At 43.9% G+C, this 26936-nt stretch overlaps 12 protein-coding genes across 15 annotated transcripts; 8 read left to right on the top strand and 4 right to left on the bottom strand.

Moving 5' to 3' along the window:
• The first annotated feature begins 74 nt into the window (after nt 1–74).
• On the top strand, nt 75–5048 carry Atxn7 (Ataxin 7). 2 transcript variants are annotated; one of them, XM_064683128.1, is made up of 3 exons: nt 75–236; nt 639–1999; nt 2943–5048. In XM_064683128.1, the coding sequence occupies exons 2-3, from the start codon at nt 767–769 to the stop codon at nt 5037–5039; spliced, it is 3330 nt and encodes a 1109-aa protein (XP_064539198.1). In that variant the 5' UTR covers nt 75–236; nt 639–766; the 3' UTR covers nt 5040–5048. The 2 variants fall into 2 exon arrangements, with proteins under 2 accessions (XP_064539198.1, XP_064539199.1); XM_064683129.1 differs by lacking the exons at nt 75–236; nt 639–1999 and adding an exon at nt 2731–2864.
• Nucleotides 5049–5566: 518 nt separating this feature from the next.
• LOC135428981 (chitinase domain-containing protein 1) lies at nt 5567–7255 on the top strand. The gene is made up of 5 exons (XM_064683127.1): nt 5567–5957; nt 6018–6213; nt 6279–6482; nt 6553–6952; nt 7010–7255. The coding sequence occupies exons 1-5, from the start codon at nt 5694–5696 to the stop codon at nt 7149–7151; spliced, it is 1206 nt and encodes a 401-aa protein (XP_064539197.1). The 5' UTR covers nt 5567–5693; the 3' UTR covers nt 7152–7255.
• A 331-nt stretch (nt 7256–7586) lies between these two features.
• PGAP5 (Per1-like protein PGAP5) lies at nt 7587–9248 on the top strand. Its single transcript, XM_064683189.1, has 3 exons — nt 7587–8086; nt 8144–8648; nt 8707–9248. Exons 1-3 carry the CDS (start codon nt 7668–7670, stop codon nt 8890–8892), a joined length of 1110 nt encoding a protein of 369 aa, XP_064539259.1. The 5' UTR covers nt 7587–7667; the 3' UTR covers nt 8893–9248.
• SLC5A11 (Sodium/solute co-transporter-like 5A11) lies at nt 9055–15579 on the bottom strand. Of its 2 annotated transcripts, none has more exons than XM_064683187.1 (7): nt 15474–15579; nt 13234–13328; nt 13016–13174; nt 12786–12945; nt 10960–11025; nt 10853–10904; nt 9055–10786 (listed from the first exon to the last, which is right to left on the bottom strand). In XM_064683187.1, exons 1-7 carry the CDS (start codon nt 15516–15518, stop codon nt 9552–9554), a joined length of 1812 nt encoding a protein of 603 aa, XP_064539257.1. In that variant the 5' UTR covers nt 15519–15579; the 3' UTR covers nt 9055–9551. The 2 variants fall into 2 exon arrangements, with proteins under 2 accessions (XP_064539257.1, XP_064539258.1); XM_064683188.1 differs by lacking the exon at nt 15474–15579 and adding an exon at nt 14204–14280.
• Nucleotides 15580–15770: 191 nt separating this feature from the next.
• LOC135429004 (E3 ubiquitin-protein ligase TRIM45) lies at nt 15771–19291 on the top strand. Its single transcript, XM_064683162.1, has 6 exons — nt 15771–16934; nt 16991–17251; nt 17320–17547; nt 17603–17936; nt 18099–18247; nt 18520–19291. Exons 1-6 carry the CDS (start codon nt 15771–15773, stop codon nt 19135–19137), a joined length of 2754 nt encoding a protein of 917 aa, XP_064539232.1. The 3' UTR covers nt 19138–19291.
• Nucleotides 19183–20241, bottom strand: Su(var)205 (Suppressor of variegation 205). Its single transcript, XM_064683180.1, has 4 exons — nt 20106–20241; nt 19919–20035; nt 19714–19852; nt 19183–19580 (listed from the first exon to the last, which is right to left on the bottom strand). The coding sequence occupies exons 1-4, from the start codon at nt 20217–20219 to the stop codon at nt 19309–19311; spliced, it is 642 nt and encodes a 213-aa protein (XP_064539250.1). The 5' UTR covers nt 20220–20241; the 3' UTR covers nt 19183–19308.
• A 314-nt stretch (nt 20242–20555) lies between these two features.
• On the top strand, nt 20556–21153 carry Ssb-c31a (single stranded-binding protein c31A). Its single transcript, XM_064683186.1, has 2 exons — nt 20556–20716; nt 20785–21153. Exons 1-2 carry the CDS (start codon nt 20582–20584, stop codon nt 21058–21060), a joined length of 411 nt encoding a protein of 136 aa, XP_064539256.1. The 5' UTR covers nt 20556–20581; the 3' UTR covers nt 21061–21153.
• Nucleotides 21093–21963, bottom strand: LOC135429023 (transmembrane protein 222). Of its 2 annotated transcripts, none has more exons than XM_064683182.1 (2): nt 21831–21963; nt 21093–21763 (listed from the first exon to the last, which is right to left on the bottom strand). In XM_064683182.1, exons 1-2 carry the CDS (start codon nt 21887–21889, stop codon nt 21205–21207), a joined length of 618 nt encoding a protein of 205 aa, XP_064539252.1. In that variant the 5' UTR covers nt 21890–21963; the 3' UTR covers nt 21093–21204. The 2 variants fall into 2 exon arrangements, with proteins under 2 accessions (XP_064539252.1, XP_064539253.1); XM_064683183.1 differs by having other exon boundaries at nt 21093–21753; nt 21831–21848.
• A 117-nt stretch (nt 21964–22080) lies between these two features.
• Nucleotides 22081–23001, top strand: LOC135429025 (cytidine deaminase). The gene is made up of 3 exons (XM_064683185.1): nt 22081–22349; nt 22414–22606; nt 22674–23001. Exons 1-3 carry the CDS (start codon nt 22286–22288, stop codon nt 22894–22896), a joined length of 480 nt encoding a protein of 159 aa, XP_064539255.1. The 5' UTR covers nt 22081–22285; the 3' UTR covers nt 22897–23001.
• A 12-nt stretch (nt 23002–23013) lies between these two features.
• LOC135429024 (cytidine deaminase-like) lies at nt 23014–23828 on the top strand. Its single transcript, XM_064683184.1, has 2 exons — nt 23014–23323; nt 23380–23828. The coding sequence occupies exons 1-2, from the start codon at nt 23254–23256 to the stop codon at nt 23811–23813; spliced, it is 504 nt and encodes a 167-aa protein (XP_064539254.1). The 5' UTR covers nt 23014–23253; the 3' UTR covers nt 23814–23828.
• Nucleotides 23829–25060: 1232 nt separating this feature from the next.
• LOC135429020 (cytidine deaminase) lies at nt 25061–25859 on the top strand. The gene is made up of 2 exons (XM_064683179.1): nt 25061–25314; nt 25381–25859. The coding sequence occupies exons 1-2, from the start codon at nt 25062–25064 to the stop codon at nt 25806–25808; spliced, it is 681 nt and encodes a 226-aa protein (XP_064539249.1). The 5' UTR covers nt 25061; the 3' UTR covers nt 25809–25859.
• LOC135429018 (uncharacterized) lies at nt 25821–26871 on the bottom strand. The gene is made up of 2 exons (XM_064683178.1): nt 26592–26871; nt 25821–26529 (listed from the first exon to the last, which is right to left on the bottom strand). The coding sequence occupies exons 1-2, from the start codon at nt 26808–26810 to the stop codon at nt 25870–25872; spliced, it is 879 nt and encodes a 292-aa protein (XP_064539248.1). The 5' UTR covers nt 26811–26871; the 3' UTR covers nt 25821–25869.
• Nucleotides 26872–26936: the final 65 nt, after the last annotated feature.

Raw genomic sequence — 26936 nt, 5'->3', positions numbered from 1 at the left:
CTCAGCGTTCTTTTATAGTTGAAAATTAAATTAAATAGGCGGCATACTCTTAATCAACTCCTGCAACAAATTGTCAAATGCAGACATGCAACAATCGCATCTGTACGCAAATGCGGATTTCTAATAAATTGATAAGCGAAACACTTTGACAACTCTGGCGACGGCAAGGCGAATGAAAATTGGCTAAACAGCAAGCCGAGTGAACACAATGGAATTGTGTTAACGTTAACGCACATGTAAGTCAAAACTGGAACGTTTCAAGTAATTATTTGAATGCAGTGCAAAAAGTTCATAATTTATTGTGTGTATTGTTTTTAAAACGGGCTTTGTTTTTTTTTTTGTGGTTGGGTGATTGTGTGTGTGTTGTATGTGTGTTAAGCGCACAAGTGCGAACAGGATGGCATATGTTGCATTTGTGTTGGTAACGCCAGGGCTGCCAACCCGATGCCTGCGTTTGCATTTTAGCCACTCTGACAGCAGCACTCAGCTGTTTTGACCAGGCAACATGTGTCGCAACATTGTGCAGCAACGCAGTTTGGCCATCACTGAACAGTTACAAATGCACTGTGCGATCAACAATTAGTAAGGCAGCTGGGAATTTGAATGCTAATGTGTTTTTTTTTTTTTTGTTCTTGCAGACAATGCCACTCGCGTCGCCAAGCTAACTCTGTTTACCCTCATCAATATTGGCCGCCAGCAGCTGCCACCTTGCATTGCCATTGCCTCACGGATCATTCTCACTGCCAGGCAACTTGAGGAAACCAACATGCCCATGAGTGATGTGGCCGCAGCACTAATCTATACGGAGCACGGCAACGGCACAACGAAGCACACTAAGGCGCTGCCGCCGCCATCCACGACACCACCTTCAACAGCAACAACAACTGGAACTGGAACTGGTGCTGCCAGCAACATGACCAACTCATCCAAGGCAGACGTCATTGCTGGCGGTGCTACCGTCGCCGCCGCTGCTGCTCAGCTGGGCAGCATGCTGGCGCCAGCAACTAGTCTGGCGCTGGCCAATATGCAGGGCCAAAAATGGCAAACTGCCTTGGACTTGGACAAGATGATCAAACAATTGCGCGCCGCCGAAAAGATGCATTTGCGTGGCGCTAGCAGAGCTGGTGGCAACAGCAACAGCAGCGGCGGTGGCTCTGGTTCAACTGGCAATGAAGCAAAACAAGCGCCACATGTGGTGCAGGTGCAGCGCCTAAATGCCGCGGACATGGCTTACTATGATATGGTGCCCAAGCAGGCGACACGCGACATTGTTGTGTGCAATGCGTGCAGTGGCAGCTACACAAAAGTTGGTTTCAATAATCATATTGCGCTACAGCATCCCAATATCTGGGATGCCATACCCAACAAGCTGAACGGCACGGAGGCGCGCTCTAATGCTGCAGCAGCTGCTGTGGCGGAGAACAGTCAGGACGGGGTGCGTGAACCGCCGGAATTGTTGGGCTCACCCACCGACACGCTATCGGCGACCATGTCCAGTTGCTCGAATGGCTCCAGCAGCTCGCAAGCTGCTGCCAATAACAACAGCAACACGCACGCCTCCAGCAGCTCGGCCTCGTCATCATCGTCGTCGCGTCATAAAAGCAGCAGCAGCAAGAGTACCAGTTCCTCAAAGACCAGCGGCAGCAGCAGCACAGGTCGCTCGCGTTCCAAGTCGTCCAAGAATCGCCACCATTCGGATGTGCATCACAAGGTGGGCTCCAAAAAGAGCAGTGCCAGTGCCATAGCAACAGCCGCTCCAGCGTCAATCCCGGCAGCTGCAGCTGCTCCAGTCGCTGTCAAGGATGAGGCGCCGCCGCCGCCAACTGTACAGCCACCCATAACGGTCTTCTCATCCTCATCCAATTCGTCGTGCTCGCTGCCGTCGACGCCAACGCTGGCGGCTGTCGCTAGCAGTGGCAACGAGCATGCCGTCAACTACTCCCACGCGCCCGCCCAACTAGCCAATATGTTGGACGAGACGCAGCCAAGTAAAAAGAAGGTAGTGTATACGTATAATATACTCTTTAAAATAAATACCCTTGCAATAGTTATAATAACTTTGTCATGACATTTGTTAAGCATTGAAGATTTCATCTAGTTTTTGATTGTCACATAAGATGAATATATTTTTGGTCTTTTAAAATATCTAAGCTCCGCATTTCCCACTTTCATTTCACTTTGCTTTCAACTAAATCTTATCAGCGTCAGATTGATATATATATATATAATATAGCTCTCATTATTTAAAGTATTTTTATGTATTTAAAATTTTACCAAAGTATATTTTACATCGGATTACTATATATATATATATATATGGTAAAACTGTCATAGGACCGATCGATTAAAAATGTATTTTTATTTTAAAAACATTTTGATAGATATTCAGCAAAATCAGTACCAGGTTTTGCCCGAGCCATAAACCTAATTAATTGCTTGAAAACAAGCCAAAACCCAAATCAAATCCTGTTTAAAAAAATTCAAAATATTATCGCCACATTTTCAAGAATCTGACTGTTAATAATTCCTTCGGTATTCTAAATAATTCGAAAACAATTTTCTTACAAGTTAGAAGAGTTATGCATGCAACCGCTGTAGGGGTATTAAAGTTTCGGCAAAGCCGAAGAAAACTCTTGTTTTTGTATCATTTCACATGATTAGAAATGTTTAGAATTTTCTAAAAGCAAATTCATATATATATATATATACATTTTTGCGCCTCGAATTTCGAGGCACCTATAGATCCATAATATGTATTTTAGCCAGGCTTCGACTCGACATATCCATTTGAACAGCCTAAGAAGTGCATCTTTAACAATATATATATATAAATTTATATTTAATAATGTATATGTGCAATAAAAGTAATTAAATACAATTGAAATATCGAACAACTATTTTGGTAAGCATACGAATTCTAATCGTCTGATTGCTTTTTGCAGCTGAAAGGATCGGTAGCAGCAGCAGCAGCAGCTGAGACAGCGTCGCATCATCGCAGCAAACCTGCCAAGGAGAAGCAAATGGCGCCACTTTATGGGCAACAGCTAAGTGAGCTGGATCAGGCCGTCTCCTCAATAACTGGCCAGGTGGATGTGGAGTCACAGCAGCAGCAGCAGCAGCTGCAACGCCAGCATCAGGTCGATTTGTCGGCCGTCACCGAGGAGCCACTGCCCATGCAAAATACATCCGATGATAATTCCATATCACTGACACTGGACGACATGCTCGACAGCAAGTTTATCAATGAGATTCTAAGCACCGTCGAGTCGGACATACCCTTCGATGAGAGCGCACTGGACACAACACAGTCACAACAGCAGGCGCAACAGCAGCAACAGCAGCTGTCGGCAGAGCAGCATGAGCCAATAACGAAGCGATTGCGTTATGATGATGGCACCATCAATGCCGATGCCGCTGACTATGCCACGGCGCTCTACCAGCAACAGCAGCAGCAGGTGCCACAGGTGTACAGCGAGGAGCCACAGCAGGATGGAGAGCAAACGCAGCTAACTGCCATGGATGCCATGCAGCTGCAGCAACTCATCTATCAGCAGCAGCAAATGTTGGAGCAGGCGGATCAGCAGCAGCAGCAACAACAACAGCAGCAGCAACAATTGAAGCAGGAGCAGCTTAATGCGGCGGCAACGGCACAGTTTAGCGTCTACAATGTGCCCTCGCTGACAGATGATGCTGAGTCGCCCGAGGTGGCAGCAGCGGGCGCCGATGAGCACATGATGCTACCAAGTATTATCTATGAGATTAGCGATAATAATCAGGTGTCTGTGCTGGATCAGCAGAGTCAGCAGCAAGTCATAGCTGAATTTCTAAACCAAGCGGGCTACGACAATGTTGATGTCAATGTCAATGTCAATGTGAATGTGTTGCAGGCAGCAACGGAGGGCGTCGGCGTGGGCGTGGCCAATCATTTTAATGATGAACTAAGCGATTTTGATTTTACAAAACTGGAGACTGTTAGCGCGGAAGCCAACCACATAAAGACTGTCAAGCTGGAAAACCAGCCACAACAACAACAACAACAACCACAACAACAAGCTACCAACAACAGCAGCACATACAATAGCTATGAAAGCGTGCTGCAAGCACAGCCACATCGCCAACTGGCCAATGCCAAATATCTTGAGGACTCAACATACTTTAATATGACACTTTATGCGGGCCCGCCACGTCCGCTGGCCATGAACACCTTTGGTCTGGTCAAGCTGCCCAATGGCATGGGCGCCACGCTGCGCAAGAATCTGCTAATGACGCGCAAGGCGAACAATAGTTTACTCTCGCTGAACGGCACCAGCGGAGTTGTCGGCACACTGGCTCGTCCGCCACCGCCGCCGCCAACGGTAAACTGCAATGGCAATGGGACACAGCTGCTGCTGCTGCCGCGCAATGGCAACAGCCAAGGCAAGACAATATATGCGCAAAAGTGCAGCATTATTTCACAGGAGCGGCTCAGATGCAACAAGCGTGCCTTGCTCAGTCGCCTGGGCAGCAGCAGCAACAGCAACATTGGCAACAGCATGACAGTAAAGCGCCTGAACGAACTGTTGTCGGGCAAGGTGAAGTCGCCAGCGGATAGGGAGAAGGATAAGGAGAAGGCTGAACACAATGAAGCCAGCGAACAACAGCAGCAGCAACAACAGTTGCAGCAGCAGCAGCAGGAGGAGAACAAGCGCATGCATAGTTTCTATGAGAAGCGTCGCAAGTTGCTGGCGGCGCGTCATCAGCGACAGTCGCTAATTAGCAAAAACAACGGGAATCGATCATTTATGCGACAGCGTCCAATGCATTTACCGCTGCAGCTGCACGGCGGCAACAACAATGCCATTGGTAGTCCAAGTCCACAGCAACAGTTGCTGAAGAAACAGCTGATGCGCACGTTGTCCGACAGCAGCAATATACAAGCTGCAACTGTTGGCGGCGGCGGCAGCGGTGCCGGCAATGTCGTCGGCAATCCATGGAAGAGCAACAGCTCCACGCCGGGCAGCAACTCGGTGGGCAGCGATCTAATGCGTGTATTTGTCTGAATATACATATACATAAATTATACAAAAAATATGCTATATGCAACACAATTGATTATGATTATCAATTATGATTATGATACGATACAATTATGTATACCCTAGCGCTATGTTCATTATTTTACACTTTTTTTAAATCAATTTTTTTCATTTTTTTAAAAGTGATAATTAGTTTTGGCTACTTGAGTGTATGTAGTTTTCTGTTAGTCTATGCACTAAGTTTAATTTAATTTTGATGTTAAGCTAAACAGCATTATGTTGATAACCCCCCTAATTTATACAGTGTACACCTTTAAATATAACTATATATGTATACAAATGCATGCATACGTTTAAAAAATGCGCCTTTTCAATAACAAAATGGGCAGTTGGCTAACGGAGGTACTTGATAGGATTTGGAACCATTGGTTCATTTCACATCCTGTTTTAGCTGAACAAAGTTAACTTGAACTGTAATAGTTTATTTCGCATTCCGTGGAAACGGCTGCGCAGTGAAAACGGCGCATTATACATATGCTATCGATTATTGCTATCGCTATCGAGCAGGCTTACAATTGTGCCGGTGTTTTGGCTGTGTTTGGTAAATGTTTTGCCTTTGTGCAAATAAATGTATTTAATTGAGGCAGCTGCCAGGTGTTCCTAATCGGTGCTAGTAAAATGCGCTCAACCAAGGCGCATATCATTTACTGCATCCTGCTGAGCTGTCAGTACGCGCTGTGCACCCTGTCGCCCAACACTAAAACCAAAAACAAGCACAGAGAATCAAAGTTTTTGCGTGGACCGCAAGACAACGATGTGTTTGAGCTGGACCTGGTATCAGCGGAGCCTCTGGCAAAGGACATACTAATACACCACGAGGCGTACTACAAGGACACAGGAAAACGCCGCTTTAATGGCACAATACTGGGCTATGTAACACCCGTGAGTATTAGCAAATGAATAAATACATGAATCCCTCACCAATTGTCGCCTTTTCTGCAGTGGAACTCCCATGGCTACGACGTGGCCAAAATGTTTGCCAAGAAGTTTGACATCATATCACCTGTTTGGCTGCAAATAGTCAAGCAGGGCGATGACTATGCTGTCGCCGGCACACACGACATTGACGCCGGCTGGCTAAATGATGTGCGACGCAAGGGCAAGGTGCAGCAACAGCATCAGCTGCGCACAGTAAAAGGTGCTTAAACGAATCCTTGTTGCCTTAAATAGCTACTCTAATGTTGCATGTTGTACACATTGCAGTATTTCCACGCATTATATTTGATCACTTTACCGATCGGGATATCAAGCTGCTGCTGAGCGATGCCAAGGAGCGCACAAATCTAAACGAAATGCTGATCCAGACGTGCAAGCAGCATGGATTCGATGGACTGATCTTGGAGGTATGGTCGCAACTGGCCGGTCGGATTGATGATAAGATACTCTTCACATTGGTGCTGCAAATGGGTGCGTGCACTTTGCCATTAAATATGATATGAAATGATTGCCTTCATATACTAATCGTTTTTTTTTGCAGCCAAGGAGCTGCAAAAGCAACAAATACGCCTGATACTGGTCATACCCCCAAAACGCAAGGACATGCCAAACTTGTTTGGTGAAAAGCACATGGATAAATTATACAAGCATATCTATGCCTTCTCCCTAATGACCTACGACTACTCGAGCGTGCAACGTCCCGGAGCCAATGCTCCGCTCTATTGGGTACGCAATGCAGTGGAGAATATTGCGCCAGTTGGCTGCCACGACATGGAGGCAAAGCGTGCTAAGATCCTGATGGGTCTTAATATGTATGGAAATGATTATACGCCAGATGGTGGCGGACCCATTACATACGGCCAGTACTTGGAGCTAGTCAGGCACGTAAAGAAGCAGCTGACCCATGATGAGCGGGATGTGGAAAACTTCTTTGAGATCAAGTGAGTAGCCTTTAATTCTAGCTTATATTTAAAAAGCTTACCAGGAGCATTCTTTAGAACTGAAACTGGTCGTCATATCGTGTTCTATCCAACGCTTTACTCCATCAATGAGCGCATCCAGCTGGCTCAGCAGCTGGGCGTTGGTATCTCCATTTGGGAGCTGGGCCAAGGCTTGGATTACTTTTACGATCTCTTTTAAAGCAATGCATTCCAATCAAGTAAATATCTGTGTTCGAATCTGATGGTTGATATTATGCAACATATGGCAATAGCACTAAATAAAATCTGCGATTTTTCTATAAATTTTCAAAAACAATTTTAACTGAGCAAAAGCGAATCTATTGCGGTTGCCATTGGGCGCGAAGGGAATCAATTATCGATTTATCGATAGACATTGTAATGATGGTAGTTTGAACTTAATAATTTGCAAAGTTTAAAAAAACAAAAGGACAACGCTGTATTTAGCTGGTAACAAAATATAAAATAAAAGTATAATTATTCAAAATTAAAAAGAAATGAAGCGCACTAATGTCGAGAGGAATAAATGGCATTTATGTAAAATTAACTATGCTGCAATACGCAATAAATTTAGCGCGCGAGGTTCGGCATCCCTGGTTCACGTAACGCGATTTTGTGGCAGCCCTACGGCGTGGACTTGCGTTTTTTGCATTTGTTTATTCCGCCGGCTGTTAATTAATTTATAATTTATTAAAATATGCGTTGGATTTACGCTTGCTTTGTGATTGTACTGTGCGCGATTATCTTTTGCGAATACGTTGCCGATTTTGTGGTACTGCAAAAATGCAAATGGCCAGAGATCCGGCGCAAGAAATATGTGGATGATCCGTTGCGAGCCATGGTCATAGCCGATCCCCATTTGCTTGGCCCACATCGCGGGCACTGGCTGGACAAGCTCTACCGCGAGTGGCACATGACACGCTCCTTTCAGGCAGCCTCCAGGCTGCTGCAGCCGGACGTCGTCTTTGTCCTTGGCGATCTGTTCGACGAGGGCGACATGGTTAGCGATAAGCAATTCCAGGAGTACGTTTGGCGTTATCTACAGATGTTTAATCTACCTGCGGGCATACCGCTTATCAGTGTGGTCGGCAATCATGACGTCGGCTTCCACTACAAGTGAGTAGCGACCAAGTGGAATAATCCAAATCAGATTCAAGATTTTCTGGTCTGCAGAATGCATCCATTCTTTATGACGCGCTTTGAAAACTATCTCAACTACTCCAAGGTGCATTTGTACACCATCAAGCAAATACACTTTGTGGTTATCAACTCGATGGCCATGGAGGCAGACGGCTGCATGTTCTGCACAGAGGCGGAGTCGGCGCTAAAGAATATATCGAGCACGCTGCACTGCATGCAGCAGCCGCATGTTGCGGAATGCGCGCGTACTCGCCGCCATCCATATAGTCAGCCCATAATTATGCAACATTTTCCCACATATCGCATATCGGACAAGGTATGCCGGGAACACGATGCCCCACACATAGAAGCGTTTCGCGAGCGCTATCATGTGCTCTCCAAGGACGCCACAGACACGCTGGGTGAGCTGCTGAAGCCGCGATTGGCATTTGCCGGGCACTCGCATTATTACTGTCACAACATCAATCGCTTGGGCATTGATGAGTACACGGTGGCCTCCTTCAGCTGGCGCAACAATGTCAATCCCAGTTTTATGCTGGTAAGCAGGGCACTTTTCTATTATCATCCTCAAATGTTTGATTTTATTATTATTTTAGGCCACAATTACGCCGGATGACTATGCCGTGTTCAGGTGCAAAATGTTGCCGCAGCAGTTTGTCTACAACAGCTATGTGAGCGCAGGTGTTGCGTGCCTTGTGCTAATTGCCTTCCAGCTGAGAAAGTATTTGAGCAGCAGGGGACAGACGATGGAGGAGATGTCGCAACAGAAGAAACAACCTTAACTGGAGTACGTAGTACGAAGTATTCATCATTTTGTGATTCATGGCCAAATTAGGGGCTTAATTTAACTAATTTAGGTAGCATACTATGCTAGGATATGCGCTTTTGCTCACAAAATAATTGCAACAAACATTTTTCATATCAATGGCAATGGCAATGGCAACTTCTTATATAGTATATAAATATATACATATATGTATATTTATTAAATTTTTATCACAGACATAATGCTTGCTAAGTCACACGGAATACACTCATTTTGAGAGACAGTATGCTGACTAATTGAACAAGAACAAACAAAAATGCCAAAGTAATACGTTTTAACTGGAATTCAACAAACAAACAAAAAAAAAAGAAACAGTTTCAATAAAGCTACATAAGTATATATATAAATAATAATACAACAAACAACTTGTGTATGCAGATTCATAAATTCCTGTACCATGTTAAACGTTGTGTGTGTGCGCCTTTACACAAAACCGAACTGCAATTTGTACTACTTACTAAACTAAGATTATGTTGGGCTTAACTAACTTATAGAATGTAGGAGCTGCATCTCCGATTAGAGCTTGTCCACAACGTATTGTTTGGGAATTCTTTTTTTTTCTTCTGCTAACTATTTCTTTTTAGGGTATATGTACAATTGCTTCTGCATTTGTATTTATGTGCGGCTCAGTAGGTTCGTTTGCTGGCGTCCGGTAAAGCATTCCTTTGGCAAAAATCTGTGCAAGACTGGCGATATCAGCTCCGCATCAAGTGTCTTCACATCCGTCGGCTTGGTCAGCAGTGATACAATGGAGCCCACCACAATAACCGTTGCCACGCCAATGGGATTGATCCAGTGATAGGATAAACGATACAGTGGAAACACCAGTTCCTCGTCGACCCAAACAGTGTCGGGCAGCGTCACATTTGTCGTACAGTGCTCCACGGAAACGTTCAGCTTCTGGGAGTTGAGCTCACCCGCCGCTATGCTAAACTGTGTGCCAAAGGATATCCAACCGGCTAGCAAAGCGCTGGCAATGCCACCAACGGCTGTGCCTATGTTATTAGCCCACGGCACGAGCATGCCCAGCGTGAAGAGGCCAAAAGTGGTGCCCGCCGCAATTGCCGTCATGGAGGTGCAGATGCTCAATATGCCGCTCAGATGCTCCAGCACAAAGACCAGCGAGAGCGCCAGCACACCCAGCACGATAATGGTGCTCTTGACCAGCACAGTTGCGGCGCGTTCACTGGGCTGCATCTTGAAGCAGCCGCGCACAATGTCCTCCAGTATGACCAGCGATGTGGAATTGAGCACCACCGAAAGTGAACTCAAGGCGGCACCAAAGATGCCCGCTATAAACAGACCCGCCATGCCGGGTATATGCCCCACGCTCTGAACCACATACAGCGGCAGCAACTGATCGTCATGGGTAATCAGGCCCGCACTCAGCGGATCGCAATCCTGGTACTTCTCAAAGATCAGCAGACCCACAAAGCAGCAAACGGAAACAAAGGCGGCCACACCAATCGTAAATATGGCCATTGATGCACGCGCCTGCTTCAGCGATGGCAGCGACATGTAACGCTGCACCATGGTCTGATTGACGGCATTAAAGGAAGTCCAGTAGGAGAAGCCACCAATGAGCACGCTCCAAACGGTGTGACGCACATAGGGCGATGGATTTGTATTGGTAAATATCAGGCGACCGCCCTTGGCGGCATCATCAAACAGCTTTTCCAGCCCGCTGGCATAGTAGGTGCCCAAGGCGGCGACAGCCAGCACCGAGAGGAACATGACCAGCGTCTGCCAGGCGTCCGTGTGCACCACAGCCTTAATGCCGCCCACAAAGGTATAGAAAACGCACACAATAACAATAACCGATGATATCACATGCAAATTGATGCCAGAGACTGTAGAGACAAAAACGGAGAAGTTAAAAGTATGAGCTGGAAATGGAGATCCTGAAAGATGATTACCTTGATTTAAGGCTATGGCTGGCACATATACAACAAATGGCAAAAATAGTATCTGAAAATGAAAAGGCATTAGATTAGAAAGTCTACGGCTCGAAAGGAACACTCACCTCATCCAAAATAAACATAAACGATGCTATGCTACGTATGACCGAATGGAAGCGCATTTCCAGATACTGAAAATGTAATCAAATTTCTGATATTAATCTGTGTTCCAAGAATTATCCGAATCGTTCTCAGTTACCTTCGGTTTATCGAATTACAGAATTGTGATTATATATATTTTTATGCCTACAGGTATTTATTTTCTCTCTCTACTTTTAAGTTCTTTTATTTCTTAAGATACGTTTTTTTTCTATAAGTTTCGAGTTAATATTTGGCCTTTTATTTTAGTAGAAATCATACTTAATATTTTATGTCCCAAAAAATTAGAAATTCAAAAATATTATATATCCCATTTTTTTCTTCTACTTAGGCACACAACAAAATGCTTGAAATATTCCCATGGAATGTAGTTAAACCATGTTCAAAAAAGATATTGCTAATATTTTGGAAGTATAAGGAAGCTCGATTTGGTAAGTTTGGTCTTGAAAGGCCAAAAAAATTCTCTATAAATGAACTTAGACCCTTATGGGAGCTACAAGATAATTTTAATTGATTTCAATAATGATTTCATAGGTTAGGATCATCTTTCATCTAAAGATCAAACATTTGAGTTGAGAGAAAAGAGTCTATTTTTTTGAATAGAAACGGAAATTGATCAAGACAAAGTTATTATACCCGTGAGGGTAAAAAAAATAGTTTGTGTTTACTACCTTTAAACATCATACATATCATTGAAAGCGAGATCGGCAACTAATAACAACCCTTCAGAGCTAATTAGAACAATAGATCTTATAATTGAAGTGTTCATTCATCATTCTGTGTAAGATGAAAATCAATATGTTTATGGTTTTTTTTAAGCAACAAAACTGGAAAAGTAATTACTACTCTACGACCGGGCCACAACAACTGTCAAGTGGCATAAAACTGCGAATCTAATTTGAAATTAATCATATGGACAACAAGTGGGGCGGGCAAAGTCCAATACTGAACGACACTTTGTGATGTCTTTGCTTTAATTAAAATGTTTGCTACAATTTCTACTTGGGTTTCAAATTGGCCAACATAAGGTTTCAGGCCAATGACAAATCGCAAAAAGTCCAATGGAAAAATTTGATGTAAAAAGTCGCCTAGGTGATATACATTTTCGGTTAACTGAATAGATCTCATGATTTTCTTTGTCATATGACTATAGAAACTAAATATTGAGTTTTTTATTTGGAAAAGTTAAAGAAAATTTTGAATTTCATATACAAACAATATATCCGTTAAAAGTTTAACAGATTTTCAACAAAATACGTGCTACTGGATTGCATGAATAAAATACTAAACAGGATATTACAATAACAAAATCATTAAATGAATTCAAAAACTTTCCAGCATGTTTAAAAATAATCTACTTTAAGAAACCTGACACATTTCTGTGGGGGCAACGACATCATTTCGCGACCATAAATCCGGCATTCTACAAATAACATATCGATTTTAATAGGGCGGAGTTAGGCAGGAGATGCAGATGGTTGCATACTTTTATAGAATGTCGCATTCTTTAAAAAAGAAATTAATATATATAGAAATTCGTTTTAATTTTCTTCATTTCTTAAGCATGAACCTATAAATCAAGTATTAAAAACATTAACCTTCTTACATATATTGCAACACATTAACCCAGTCAAATAGCAATCAATAAGTGATATAATTAATTCAATATGGTACAAGAGTCGGTTTCCTCTCTTATCATTTGTGCTGTGATTCGGTTTAACAACCTTTTTTATAAACTACTAACTGCTCCAGAGTCATTAAGTTTATGATTTGGCTAAAGATATATACATACCTCATAGGAGGAGCCGACTTGTAGTGCTGTAAATACTGGTATATAGATATAGGAGACAGCAATGCCCTGCAGTATAATGGCTATGGCTATAAACCAGTATTGTGTGCCATAATTATATATCTCTGATGTGGTGCCAAGTATGGTGACGCCTGATACATAACTGTAGATAAACGAGAAGAGAGATAAGTGTCATTACTATATATATATATATATATATAAAGTTCTGTCACCTGGCTATTAGACTCATGGCAACAGGAAAGACTTTCAATTTGCGCGATCCCAGCAGATATTCGCTCATCTTTTCCGAACCAAAATCATGTCTACGTGTCTGCGTAGCTGCGCTGGTGGGCAAAGTCGGTTCCACTTCCTCAATGGACTTTTTGGTTTTTCTAGAAAGCATAGGCCAATCAGCGAAAAAACTCAATGGGAGAAAATGTATAACACTCACTTAAAGCAGCCAAAATATATGCCAGTGCCTGTGGAAAGAACAATCATGCCCAGAAATACGATATAGTCCGTGTTGCCGAATCTATAGTTATCCGTCTGTAATAAAATATTTATTATATGATATGTTTATGTCTGTTTATCTCTGGATGTGACAAATGGTGAAAATAAATTACATTTTTCGAGGCAGCGACTTAACTATGAAATATATTTTATTAAATTGAGAAACTTTCAAATATATCATTAAGTTTTTATCATAAGAAAGAAAGGGTGAAAGAGTATTTCAAAAAACGGAGTACAAAATTGCATGTATTACAAATGCAACGTAAAAAGTTCTAGAACATTTTTATTTTTAATATTTCATATTAAATTTTATTAATTTTCATTATTATTAAGTTGATGAAAAAAAACGGTTTTCAAATATTTAAAACAGTTTTCAAATAAACGCAACCTCCTTTTATATCAAGAAGACTCTTTCCGAACTGTTCCCACCTGTCATGTCGAATGTGAGGAGAGTTATTCGCAGTCGACAATGACGTTATCATTTCGCATAGGAAAATCACTGGAAAAGTGTTTTCTTTTTTTCGTGTAATCGAAATCGATTACATTTTTTATTGTATTTATTTATTCTACTTAGAAGAAACAGCACGCAAAAATCTGTTTTGTGATGCGTAAAAACAAATATTATAGTCGCTAATCCGCTGGCAAACTTAATGAGACTTATCATTTAGATTCCGTGTTTTTTTTTTTTTTTGATAAACACGAGAACAGTTTAACGCCTTTCGATGGGCCTATGGCTGGGGGCTTCAGGGGGACTTTAACCTTTTGCGCAAAGGCCGCCCAAAAACTTTATCGCATTTGAACTTTGAAACTGACGCTCTTCAGACTGATAAACGCAATTGTTTTGCATAAGTGGGGGGAGACCGTTAAGCTATGTAAGTATATGTTTGACAGGTCTAATAAGTCACGCTTACCGCTTCCATGTTGATGTTCCCCTTTTTTGCCGATTAACGCAGAATAGAAAATCGAAAGCAAAACAAAATAAAAACAACAGACACGCACACACACACGCACGCAAAATGCCGCTACAACAAAATGTGCGTCACTTACGAAAAAGAAAACACAGCGAGAAAACACAAAAGTTCAACACAGTGCAATGAAACAGAATTCGCTTTCATATGTGAACACACGAAATTTTTTGGTTAAATACCAATGTAATTTGGCACTTTATAAAAATTGAAATAAAAGCGAAAACAGTTATTAATATTATTCATCGAAAACGAACAACAAAATAGAAAGTTGTTTCACGTTGCCGAGCCGCAAGTTCTGTGCAGCTGCTGGGCGATTCTTTCAAAAGCTAAATGTTAAAAAAATCGAGACACGCGTCACTCGCACCGATGCCGATACCGATTTTCACGAGCCGCGAAAAAACAAAACAACCGTTAACAACGTACGCACGCCGCCCAATCCCAAATTGCACTGAGGCCGATTCGGAGCGCGTGCGTTGGGTTTGGGGGCGCCCAGCGCGCAAAAGCTCACTCTCCCCGACATTTGAGTATAAATGGTGTGTGTGTGAGAACTGTGCATGGGTGAGCGGAACAACAGTTGGAATTTGCGTGAAAGCTTTGACAGTTTTACAGAACGTCAGCCAGAGAGCGAGAGAGTAAGAGTGGGTGTTAGGTTGATCGACATTCAAGAAATGATGCACTGATTGATAACGCACTCTCACGAAGATTGTAAAATGGACTTTAAGATGAATAAAAAAAAATCATGACGTTCATGAAATATGAATTTGTTACTGAATATTTCTATCAATAATAGAAAATTCTTTTATATGGAAATATTTTCAATGATGAGAATGCGTTATAACGTTTTCGACAAAATGGGTAGTAGGGAAGGTTCTTTGATTAATATGTATATATTTTTAATAACTCGTTTAATCATGAAATTATAAAGTTTATAAATTTAAAATTCTCAAATGCTGGTTTAAAATTAATGTTTATAAGATTATATGATCGTGTGGGTTTTTTCAAGGCCATTCTTTAGCCTTTAATCACAATTTGATCAAATTCTTTAAATATCTTTTGGACCGTGAGTTCCAATTATTTTATTAAGAAATGGTGTTTTTTTATTCAATTATATTAGTCTTGCTTGTTTTTTATCCACTTATCTCCCACTCTGACAGGCTATCAAAATGAATATATTTGCATTTGACACCAGTATTCAGTCGGTTTTGAATATTACCCATTCAGATGCGAGCGTTGTTATAATCCGACCTGACATATCCATTCTGCAGCGAATCGAGTGCAAAACACAACTGGCAAACAGTCAGACGGTGACAGTTGTAACCAATTCGCATTCGCATTTGTTTTGTGTTTGAGTAATTAGATTAAGCATACGACCCGTTGGCCAGCTCCAACTGCCAGCCAGCAGTTGGAAACGGAACGCGCAGCTGTCAAGTGAATCCACTCATGAGCAAAATACATTTTGTAAAATTCATCCATTGATTGCATAAGCACTGTCTAGCTCCCAGATTTCCTAATGAGCAGAAGCCAGTGCAACTCGCCAACGCTACAGACGAAGCTCACGTTCAAGCGCAGCTCGAAGAGCAATCTCATCGAGTATGAGCGCATGCAGCTGACAGCTGGCGATTTGGCAGCAATGATGCCGATGCCAACAGCAGCTGGAGCAGCCACCACATTTGCTCGAACCGATAAAATGCAGCTCAAGTTGAGTGCCAGCAAAATCAGGCTACAAAGCGGCGGCACTAGGCAGCAGCAGCAGCTAGAGCCGCAGCAGCAGCAGTTGGATGCACTGCGTCGCAAGTCGGCGCCGCAGCTGTTCAGCTTTAGCATTGCGCCTCCGCCTTTAGCTGTGCTAGGCGCTGGCCAAACGGTGCCACGACTACGCGTCATGGAGTTGAGCAGCTGCATCCGACATTCACGCACGCTGGGCCAGCACGCGGAAGCGCTCGTCGCGGACAGCAACAGTGAGCCCAGCAGCAGCAGCATTACGGGTGGCAGCTCCACCTCACCAGAATCGCTGCTGGATCACATATTGAGCGGCGCATCGGCCGTCTCCGTGCAGAGCAGCAGCAGCGCCAGCGACATTACGGTCGCACCACCCCCACCCCCACCAGGAGCACCAGCAGCAGCTGCGGTTATGTTAAGCCCACACCCGCACCGAGCTCCAATGCCGCTCAAGCCAAAACGTGTGCTCAGTCTGAAAGCTTCGCCGGAGCTGCGCGTGTCGCCACCCACGCCGGATAGCGGCGTTCCTCTGGAGGTCAACGCATTGCTACTGCCGCCAGCAGCAAGCGAGTACTATGACAGTGGCTTGTTGGTTTCCAGGAGCCGCACGCCTTCGCCGGCGGGCACGCCGCTGGTGTCACCCTCGCCCAGCTTGACGCTACCGCCCGACACGAGCTGTGTGAGCATCGTTTATCCCGAGGATCTGAAGTGCGGCATATGCATGGATGTCTACACAGATCCGCGCACGCTGCACTGCCTGCACTCATTTTGCCTGCAGTGCCTGGTCAACGAGAATCTCAGGGAGGAGGCACTGTGGGAGGAACGCTCCAGCTACAGCTTGCTCTCCTCCACGCCAGACACAGCCAGCGAACTGGCCACGGTCTCGCCGGACAGGCAGCGCGGCGCAAGTCTCAGTTTGCGCAGCAAGAAGTCCTTGGATCGCCTGACGCTGCGGGTAAATTGAAGTTCAGCTCCTGCTCTTCATGGTTGACTTGTCTGTATGTGTTCCAGGGTAAAGGTGAAGCCAAACGCTCGACCTCGGCGTGCTCCTCCAGCACACGCTTAAACGCCAGCTTTGCCAGCGTGCCGGAGTCTACGCGCTCCATACGCTGCCACATATGCCAGTTCATCACGGAGCTGCCTACCTTGGGCGGGGTGCGGCAGCTGCCACAGAACTTTCTGCTGGTGCGACGCATTGAGGCACTGCGTCTGCAGGCCGGCGACGATATCATCTCGCGTGTCTGGTGCTCACTGTGCAGCGAAGAGATAAGCGTAAGATTTGAAGTGGGAAGCCACCTTGGACCTTCCTCCGCCATAGCTAACTAGTGTTATCCTTTCAGGCCACCTATCATTGCATCAGCTGCACTCTGAATCTGTGCACGCTGTGCAAGGAGGCCCACGAGCGACAGCGAAGCACGGCCAATCATCGCATGCGCAACATCCTGGAGCTGCGACGTGCACGCAAACAGAAGCAACAACAACTGGGCCTGGGGGACAGCAGCCATGTGCTGCTCAAGTGCGGCCTGCACGGCTTCGAGCTGAAGTCCTTCTGTGTGCCCTGCCGGCAGGTTAGGCACTGGATTCCACTCTAATTACATTGCTAACTCCGTTAACTCTCTGCAGCTCGCTTGCCCGGACTGCCTGGTGATGCAGCATCGTGGCCATCGCCACGAGACCGTCGCCAAGGCAATCACCCAGCTGCAGGTGACCAAGCATCTTAACGAGGCCACGGAACAAACGCGTCCGCTATGTCAGTATGCGGAGCACTCGATCGAGCGGCTGCACGATATAACACGCAGCATTAATGCCAGGTGTGATGACATACAGGCCCAGGTAGAGAGCTATATGGATCGTTACGTGGAAGCGCTTCATGCGCATCGCAACACTCTGCTGCAGCAGATCAGTCGCGCCAGGGAATCCAAGGTGGAGCTCATACTGAACCAACAGCTCGAACTGGGTAAGGATTGAGCGAACGAATCCAATGGCTAACAACTGGTTGGCATGAGAATCACTAATATGCCAGAAAAGGCTATATCTGAGAGATCCAACCATTATTTAGCCGAAAAAGGGGGAACTTTTTATACCAAATATTGAACTCTTTTAAACCTTGATCTTCTAGAGAAACGCACGCAGCAGGCTATGGATGCGATACGCTTTAGCCAGGAGCTCTGCGACATTGGCGCCGATGTTGAGATACTAAGCTTCGCTCGGATTCTCCTAAAACGCTTCGAGTATTGCCAACAGTTCAAGACGCCCGTCGATCCCAAGGTGCGTATGAGTCAACCCGTCTAGTCCCAATCCTAAAACTGTACTAAAAACTGAAGGGATTTGCAAAAAAAAACCTGCTTAAGTTGACATTTTAGTCGAATTATCAACAAATTTATATTCGCAATACAATTTTGCACCTTTCCACATTCCGTCCTGCAGCAACTGTACATGTGACAGTTTTCGGACATAACCTTAAAATAGCACATTCACCCTTTTTGAGTACAGTACAGTTTCTAGCAAAATACTCTAGTAATTCATTGCATTTCTTACAGATATCCGATTCACTGCATTTTCTATCGAAAATACGAGCGCCTAGTACCAAGAATCAGCATGATATACCGCTATACGGCATTATAACCATGCAAACCGTTGACCCATCTCTGTGCACCCTACAATGGGAGGGCTTCTCGCAGCTGCGACTGCACAAGAAGGTTGATCTGCTGCTGTTGTCACGCGATGCGGATGGGGTGGCGCTATGCCATGGCGGGCTAGAAATTAATTGCATTATAAAATACAAGGATGCCAGCGTCAAGTTTCTGCCCATTGAGGTGTCCGATCATCGCGACGGCACCTACAGCATTTCCTTTACGCCCGACACACAGGGTACACTTATATTAACGATCTCCATTAATGAGCGGCAAATCAAGGGCAGCCCCTATACCTTTCACTCGCGCCAGGTGCGTCCGCACAATGGCATCTACCACTGCTGCGCCTTCTGCTCCGGCAAGGGCAGCAAGACCGTCAAGTGTTCGTGCGAGGGCCGAATGCCTGGCTACAGTGGCTGTGGTCACGGGCATGCGGGTCATCCGGGTCGTCGGCATTGGTCCTGCTGCGGCAATGTGCTGGAAAATTCCGAATGCAATGTGGCGAACAAGCTGCTGAATCCCTAAAATTACATCTGGTCAACATATGGCGTCCACATTTAGAGACACCGCTTACACAATTTTAAACATAAGCTAGTTCATGTTTATTAATTGGAATTTTATGATAAAAGTACATAATGTTTAATATGCTGAGAAAAAAAAGTTATTTTTGAACAACAAATTTGGGACCTGCAACACTTAATCTTCGTTGTCCGAATACCAGGAGAGGCGCTCCTCATAGAAGCGTATTACCATTTGAGGTATCTTAACGTTGGCCACAGTCGATGGCACCATTTCGGCCTGATCGACTCCCTTAAACTGAATAAGGAATGTCAGGCGGCCATTATTATCGGAGGCGCCCAGTATCTTTTCAGCTTCTAAGCCGCGATCGAATCCAGTGCCGCCCGCCGGTATTATATCGGCGGTATCCTCAGGCTCGACTCTCTTTGATTTGCTACCTGCTGGACCAGCTGAAGTACAGTGTTTATTACTTGGCATGTTTACATATGTAGAAATCTTCATATATATATATATATATATATCTCAAATAAATATATATGCATATGTTTGCATATATGAAAAGACTGTTTAGGTGTCGCCTACCTGGCTCTTCGGATTTCCGTTTGCTGCCGCTGCTGTTACTGGCTGTGGTACTGGTACGGCCGGTCTCCTTGACCTTGGTGCTGCTGCCGGGACGCTCTTTCTTCGAAGAGGACGAAGAAGAAGAGGCCGCCGCATTGGCCTGCAAGAAAAAATCCGTAGTAAGGTAAACCATTTACAACACAACTGTACCAAATTCACGACTTACCTCATCCTTGCGACTCAGCTCATATTGTTGTATGAGATCCTGGCAATCAAGATTTCCTTCCGGCTCCCAGGTGTTTTCAGTTTCTGCATAACCCTTCCATTTGAGATAGTATTCCACCTTTAAAATGGAAATGATCATTAGCAACATGTCCTAGCGTCCCACTTGCGCCGCTTATCCCCGCACAAACCTTTCCTTTGCGCACACGACGATCTAAAATTTTTTCAACGGCATACTCCTCCTCTTCTTCCTCAGCGCCAGAGGATGCATTGTTTGTTTCAGGATTGTCGGCCTTCTTGCCCATTTTATGTATTTTATTTTAAACTCTTAAGGAAAAATGAGAAACGCGCATGTATGTACATTTGTATGTATATATGTATGTAAGAGTACAAATAAAATGTGTGCAGATTTTAGCGCAAATCGTAATAAAATAAAATAAACACACGCTTACCACAAACTATTAATTTTCAGTTACTGTTTATTATACAGTTTTTCACTTTTCTCTTAATATTCTGCCAGCGGCAATCGAATTTACGCAAAACAAGAAGAAAAAGTGCGCGTTTACAACTGATGCCGCCGCTTACTTAGAAAAAGAATGCGGCAGAATCGGCGTCTATGTCGCATTTACGTTAACATGGGAATGTCAATGCCAAATCAAGCGAGTGAATGGCAACGCAGTCGACGCAAATTATTTGCGCCAAATATTTTATCAGCAAGAAGCAATTCAGTCTCGAATTAAAAATGCCAAAAATCAGGAAGCAAAAAAGTTCCTCGTCTGACAGTGACAGCGGTCCTGATGATGTAAGAAACATAGAATTTCATCTGGCGTTAATTAAATCATCAATATTTAATAAAACAATTATTTGCAGCGTAATCCACCGCCAAGCAAAAAGGCCAAGGAGACCGTCACCGGTGAAAAGGCAAAAAAGGATGATGGAGATGGTGGTACTACCTCATGGACACTCGAGGGCATGCGTCAGGTGCGCATCAATGAGTTTCGCGGCAAAAAAATGGTTGACATACGCGAGCACTACGAGAAGGATGGCAAAGTCTTGCCTGGCAAGAAGGGTATCTCGCTGTCTGCTACCCAATGGAAAAAGCTACTCGCAGTAGCAGACGATGTCAGCCGCGCTCTTGAAGAGTGAGGCCAAAACCACAGCAACAAAAACATGAGTCATAAGTAGTACTTAGTATTCTTTTTCTAATAAACAAACTACATACTTATCTACACACACAAACATTGATCTTGTTTAGACATATTTTTGATTAACTGAATTAATTGGTAGGCCCTAAAAGTACACAGCGAGTAAAACAACAACGGTAAGTAGTATTAGAAACGGCAACCAGGTCTTGATGAAGCCACAGACACCCACATAGCGGCCGAAAACGAACAGCCAGAAACACAGAATGATCATGTTCCAGCTGGTGCTGTCCTTATACTGCATATTACAGAGAGCCGTCGCGACATGCGAGTGACAGTTATCACAAAATATGTTGTGCATGCGCGTGCCATAAAGGACGGAAGCTTTTGACACACCCTCATCCCAGGCATAGGATCCACCTTCGACGTTTTTCGGATGCAAGCGTAAATAGCGTGTGGGACGTCCAAATGCCATTCTGTCCTCCGTCACCAGATATGGTCCAGCAAAATCTCTGATAACGCCATTACTCATGCAGATGCCCATGTGGCCGATGAATGGCAGTATCCAGGTGAGCACTGGTATTGGTGTCCAAACAATGCAAAATGGAAAACGATCCAGATCAAAGTCAATGGGCGGCAAGCGCTGTGAAACATGTTCTTCGGCACCACCCATAGCGCGCTCGATGTCCTCCGGTTGCTGCGGATTGCTGGACGATGACGTCGACGGCATATTAAAAAAAGAGTGTAGGACAAAACACAACAAGCACGACTCACTAAATGACTGCCTTGATATCAATATGCCACTGCCACTCAAAAAATTTTCCGATTATCATTAAAAGCTGATAACGTCGGAAAACCCACACACACACACATGTGACACCGACATACCTTTTTGTTTACAAAGCAAAAAGCTTATCGATATCAAACATATCGATAACACTTCAAATGTCTCTGAAACAGCTGACTGTTGCTACAGTTGCAGCCGCCTATAACGGATTCAAAGTTCTCGAAACAATTAAGGTCAGATGGCGCGATGTCGTAAGAACGAGTGCCTAATTGGAACTTATTGAACGGCAAATAGTGAAAATGATTTCGGTGGACATTAAATCTGCAGCAAGCGTTTGAACGAAAATACACCATAAGGAGTTATAATCGTAGCAAAAGTAGAACGCAAAAGCTTTGTTCCTATTCAACGCTGAAATTAGAACGTTTAGAAAATATATAGAGCCATGACGCAGGTGTACATAAATGGTGCCAGAGATGATGCCAATGTCAGGGAGCACGACAGTTTGGGTGCGACAAGACTTGTTAATTACACGATAATTATGGATTTTAGCGCTCTCTATTTGTTTTTCAGATGCTTCCATACAGGAGCTGATAAGGGCCGCAGCGGAAGCACGAAATCATGCTTATTGTCCATATAGTAACTTTGCCGTGGGCGCTGCGATACGTACCAGCGATGGGGCCATCTACACTGGGTGCAACATTGAGAATGGCGCCTATGCTGCCAGCATATGCGCAGAAAGAACTGCTGCGGTGAAGGCCTTAAGGTGAACAGTCCTTGACTTGCCCTATATACAGTTTTTTTTCTTTAATTAGTTGCAATTTTTATTTTAGCGAAGGCAAACGCGAATTTGTGGCCTGCGCCGTTGTAGCAGAGCAGGATAACGGCTTCACAACGCCCTGCGGTGTGTGTCGACAGTTTTTGTCCGAGTTTGCCGTCAATGGCAAGGATATACCGCTGTATGCAGCGAAGCCGACCAATATGCCGCTCCGTGTGCTTTGTACCAGCGTGCTGGAACTGTTGCCCAATAGCTTCCGGTTTCTCAATGGCAAATAGGGCGCATCTTTGGTCTTATATTATGTGCAATACAACGTGTGAATACCCCTTATTTAACCAAGTGCAACTGTAAAACTACCCCGCTTTGTTAACCCATACATATGTACATACGCTCCCATGTTTTGTAGTTTTTCTGTGTATTTGTTTGGCAATTTGTCCGAGCAGCAGCCGTTGTTATCAGCCACACAGCTGCTACCAGCGAGCGGCTCGCTCCTCAATAACACACGGCGTCTACAATAAATACTGTCCATTTGTCATCGGACGTTCGTAGCGGACACACGGACTGGCGCACAAAATTATTTGTTACCTCAGCGCGCGCGTATATATTATAATTTATAAATAGCAAATTTTATTAATATGGCACATCTGTTAAAAGGCTTGGCCCAGCCAGAAATTACAGAGTCCGTCGTTCCATACGGCAAGTTGGGTAAGTAAAAGCATTCCCAACTACAATGGTTGTTATGTATCATCTTGTTTACACAGATGCAACGGTTCAGGAACTTCTAAGTGCTGCATATGTGGTGCGCCAGCGCGCCTATGCTCCGTACAGCAATTTCAAGGTAGGCTCCGCTTTCCGTACGAAGATCAGCAATCAAATCTTCACTGGCTGTAATGTGGAGAATGCCGCCTTTACGCCAACAGCGTGTGCTGAGCGTACGGCCCTCACCAAGGCCATCAGTGAAGGCTATCAGCAGTTCTCGACCGGCGCTGTGGTCGCCTATAAGCCCGAAGTGTTCATCTCACCATGCGGCGTCTGTCGACAGTTTATCAGGGAGTTTGCTGGCAACACTGATATACCCATCTATATAGCACAGGCATTAGATGAGCGATCGCCCGAGGAGCCGTTCAACAGCGATGATCCCGTGCTTTGCACATCCATTTTCAATCTGTTGCCAAAGAGTTTCCACACCTACTGAAAGATCTAGATACATTTCAAAGCTAACATAATCCAAAGGTTTTAGAATTTGCTAAATATATTAAATATTGACACTAGTAAACAAAATTACTATTTATAAAATAAAGAACTAGATAAGGTCAAAATGTTTTGACCGATCCAAAAAAAAAATTCATGTAATTTTCTCAAATGTAAAAAAGAGCCTCAATCGAAAATATTTTTATGTACCAGCTCGATTTTAGGGTCTATAAATCATAGTTATATTTAATATTTTAAAAGTGAGCTATATTTTAAGTTCTTTATGAGTCATTTTATACATTGTTGGGATTCCCAATTTTCTATTCCCCATAAATTTCTATAAAAACGATATCCGTTTGCTTTCTATGCAGTTACCAACTGCATATTGCGACAAATTTAAACGCTTATTATTTAGAATGTTTGTTTACCGGTGTTATTGGTGTTATCAATAACCGCTGCTATGACTATAATCTGATGCTGATAATCTAATCAGGCTGCTTGTTGTTGACATGAGGTGCCCGAGCAGAAGATACTCTGTTCCCAGCTCCAAACTGCCGAAACGTTTATTCGAGCGTATTTTATTCAAGCTTATATATGAGCAATACCTCTAAATAAACTGTTCATTATTCCAGTTTAAGGATCATGATCGCAAATCAAAAATAGTAAAGAAAGATATGTATATATAGATATAGTCCACAACTCTAAGGTTTATAAAATCTGCGAGATGTTAATTAAGAATATAAATACTGTATATTCACACAAAACCCTATACTCTTTTCTATCTATAATGATTACAGGGTATAATAATACCTCAAAATGCAATTGATGAATTCAATACAAGTAAAAATAATAATAATAAAGGCACAGTAGGTAATAAAGGCACACGTAGGTAGCCCAGATTAGATGAGTCGCTTAAGGGACGTAGTCAGTCAGGAAAGTGATAAAAAACGAATCCGGCTTCCAATGCCATGATTGTGTCCTAGCGGAAGACCCTATTGGCCATTTGTAAAATGTGTATATATGGCAGCTATATTTTTCTAATGATCTTCAAAGATTTTCTCCAGATATATCCTGGCAATCTGGTCACTGAAAGTTGAGGATGATGCCGAAATCCTCGACTATACAAATAAGAAAATCCTTTTATAGAGTCTCAGTAGGCCACGGCTTGATTTCAACCGATTAACTGTCAAGTCGGTATCATTATCATATTAGTAGTTTTGGTAGAGTCTGTAAAATTAAAAAAATTAAATATATGTCTAAAAATAAAATGTCACAAAAACGCAAGGAATTAAAGAAGTGCATGAAACGGCTTGATGCTCTTCAGAATGAGCTCGCTAAGCGGAAGGCGTTCAAAAGGCTAAAATTTTATATGGAACAGTTGAAGGAGCTGCAAAATGAGGTGGACAGACGTCAGCCGCGCAGAATCGGATATCCTGTCTCCGAGTCGCTCAAGCTGCCACATCCCGTCAAACTGTACGAGTATACCATTTCCTTTGGTCAATTGGGTAAGGGGCAGTCTAGCTGCCAACTCCGTCATAAATCCCAACTAACTCGATGCTGTGCCCAAACAGATAACTGTGGCCGTGAACTGCTAGAGGATGCCCTCAATGCTCGCTGCTTTGCCTACGCACCTTACAGTAATTTTAAGGTAGGCGCTGCTTTTCGCTCCAAAGGCGGTAAGGTCTTCACCGGTTGCAATGTGGAGAATGTGGCCTTCACTCCAGGCTGTTGTGCCGAGCGCACGGCTCTGGTGAAAGGTATCAGCGAAGGTTGCAAGACATTCAATGCAGGCGCCGTTGTTGCCTATCATCCGGCTGGCTATACCACGCCCTGCGGCGTCTGCCGGCAGTTCATACACGAGTTTGCCAAACTGGACATACCCATCTATATAGCACAGGCGCCACAGTCAAGCGCTAAATTGCCTGCCTTTGAGGACGATGACGAAGTGCTGGTCACGTCCATCTATCATTTGTTGCCACATTGTTTTTCGATATACTAGTTTGTATAGGGGTAAAATAAACCTGAATATATTTCGCTGTTTCAAATAAAATTCAAACTGTCTAAACATATTTAAGCACCGAATTACCGGAACCATAGACGCCATACTCGCTGATCTTGGCAAACGGTGTAACCGCCTCCGAGACAAGAATTGGCTTCACATCGGTTATATCATATTCGATATATTCTTTGTTCAGCTTGGGATCCACATAGTTGTCGCGCACCTCGGTGACGAGACCGGTGTGCGGTACTCGTTTAAGCTGATTCTGATACTCCAAGCGGCGTTTGGGGCATTCGTGTGCATTAGCCTCATCGCACATGTTTTCGTTTGCAACACGAGAAACGTGTGTGTCGGCGGGACCATTCTGTGCCCAGTTCCAAAATGTGATATTATCGTGGGCCGCAATGCTTGCCTGCAGATCATGTGGCGTAAAATGCACATAGGATAGATTGTATGTGGTGGCTGCTGGATCCAAATACTTGGTATAGCCAATTTTCGAACGATCTATGATTATTTTGGGGGGCTCCACTGGTGTGGGCATATGCATTGGCAGCGGATCATTTTCAAATGGCAGCTCAACGAATGTATACGTGTCCTGGGACACGCTCGTCATGGGCTTAATCTTGCGTTTCACAAAACGCAGATTGCCCTCCTCAAAGCGCTTCATGAACTGTGTCTTCATGTTAAGCGACGGATTGCGCAAAATATTGGGATCGCCATACTGCAAGGAGGTGCAATTAAAAAGATTGGAATTGTTTCCTAAGAGCACCTGTTATAGCTCACCTTCCACGTGTAATTGGCGCTCACTTCGGTGTACTGCTTATCGTGCAGCAACGGATCTCGCACATAAATACCCTTATTGGAGCACTCAGTTGGAGCGCTCAACTTAGTGCCCAGTCGTGTGTCCGTAATGTGACGATGTCCGCGATAGGTTGAAGTGCGCCAATCCGGTACCTTGTCGCTAGTAGGCTGCTTGGGATCAAAGCAACCAAACTCATCCATGATTTTAACAAAGGAAATCGAAAAAAATTCAAAAGAAATAACTATAATAAATAATGGATACGATTTTCAAAGTGTTTAAACGGGGTAGTTATGTAGAAAATTTAGAGTTTCTTGTTGGTTGTCCTG

This window comes from Drosophila montana, unplaced genomic scaffold (assembly GCF_035044405.1).
Source record: "Drosophila montana isolate Dmon_TW-CO22-7 unplaced genomic scaffold, ASM3504440v1 contig_2582_1, whole genome shotgun sequence".
Taxonomy (NCBI): Eukaryota; Metazoa; Arthropoda; class Insecta; order Diptera; family Drosophilidae; genus Drosophila; species Drosophila montana.
The sequence above is the reverse complement of the archived record's forward strand: the minus strand, read 5'-3'. Positions and strand labels throughout refer to the sequence as shown.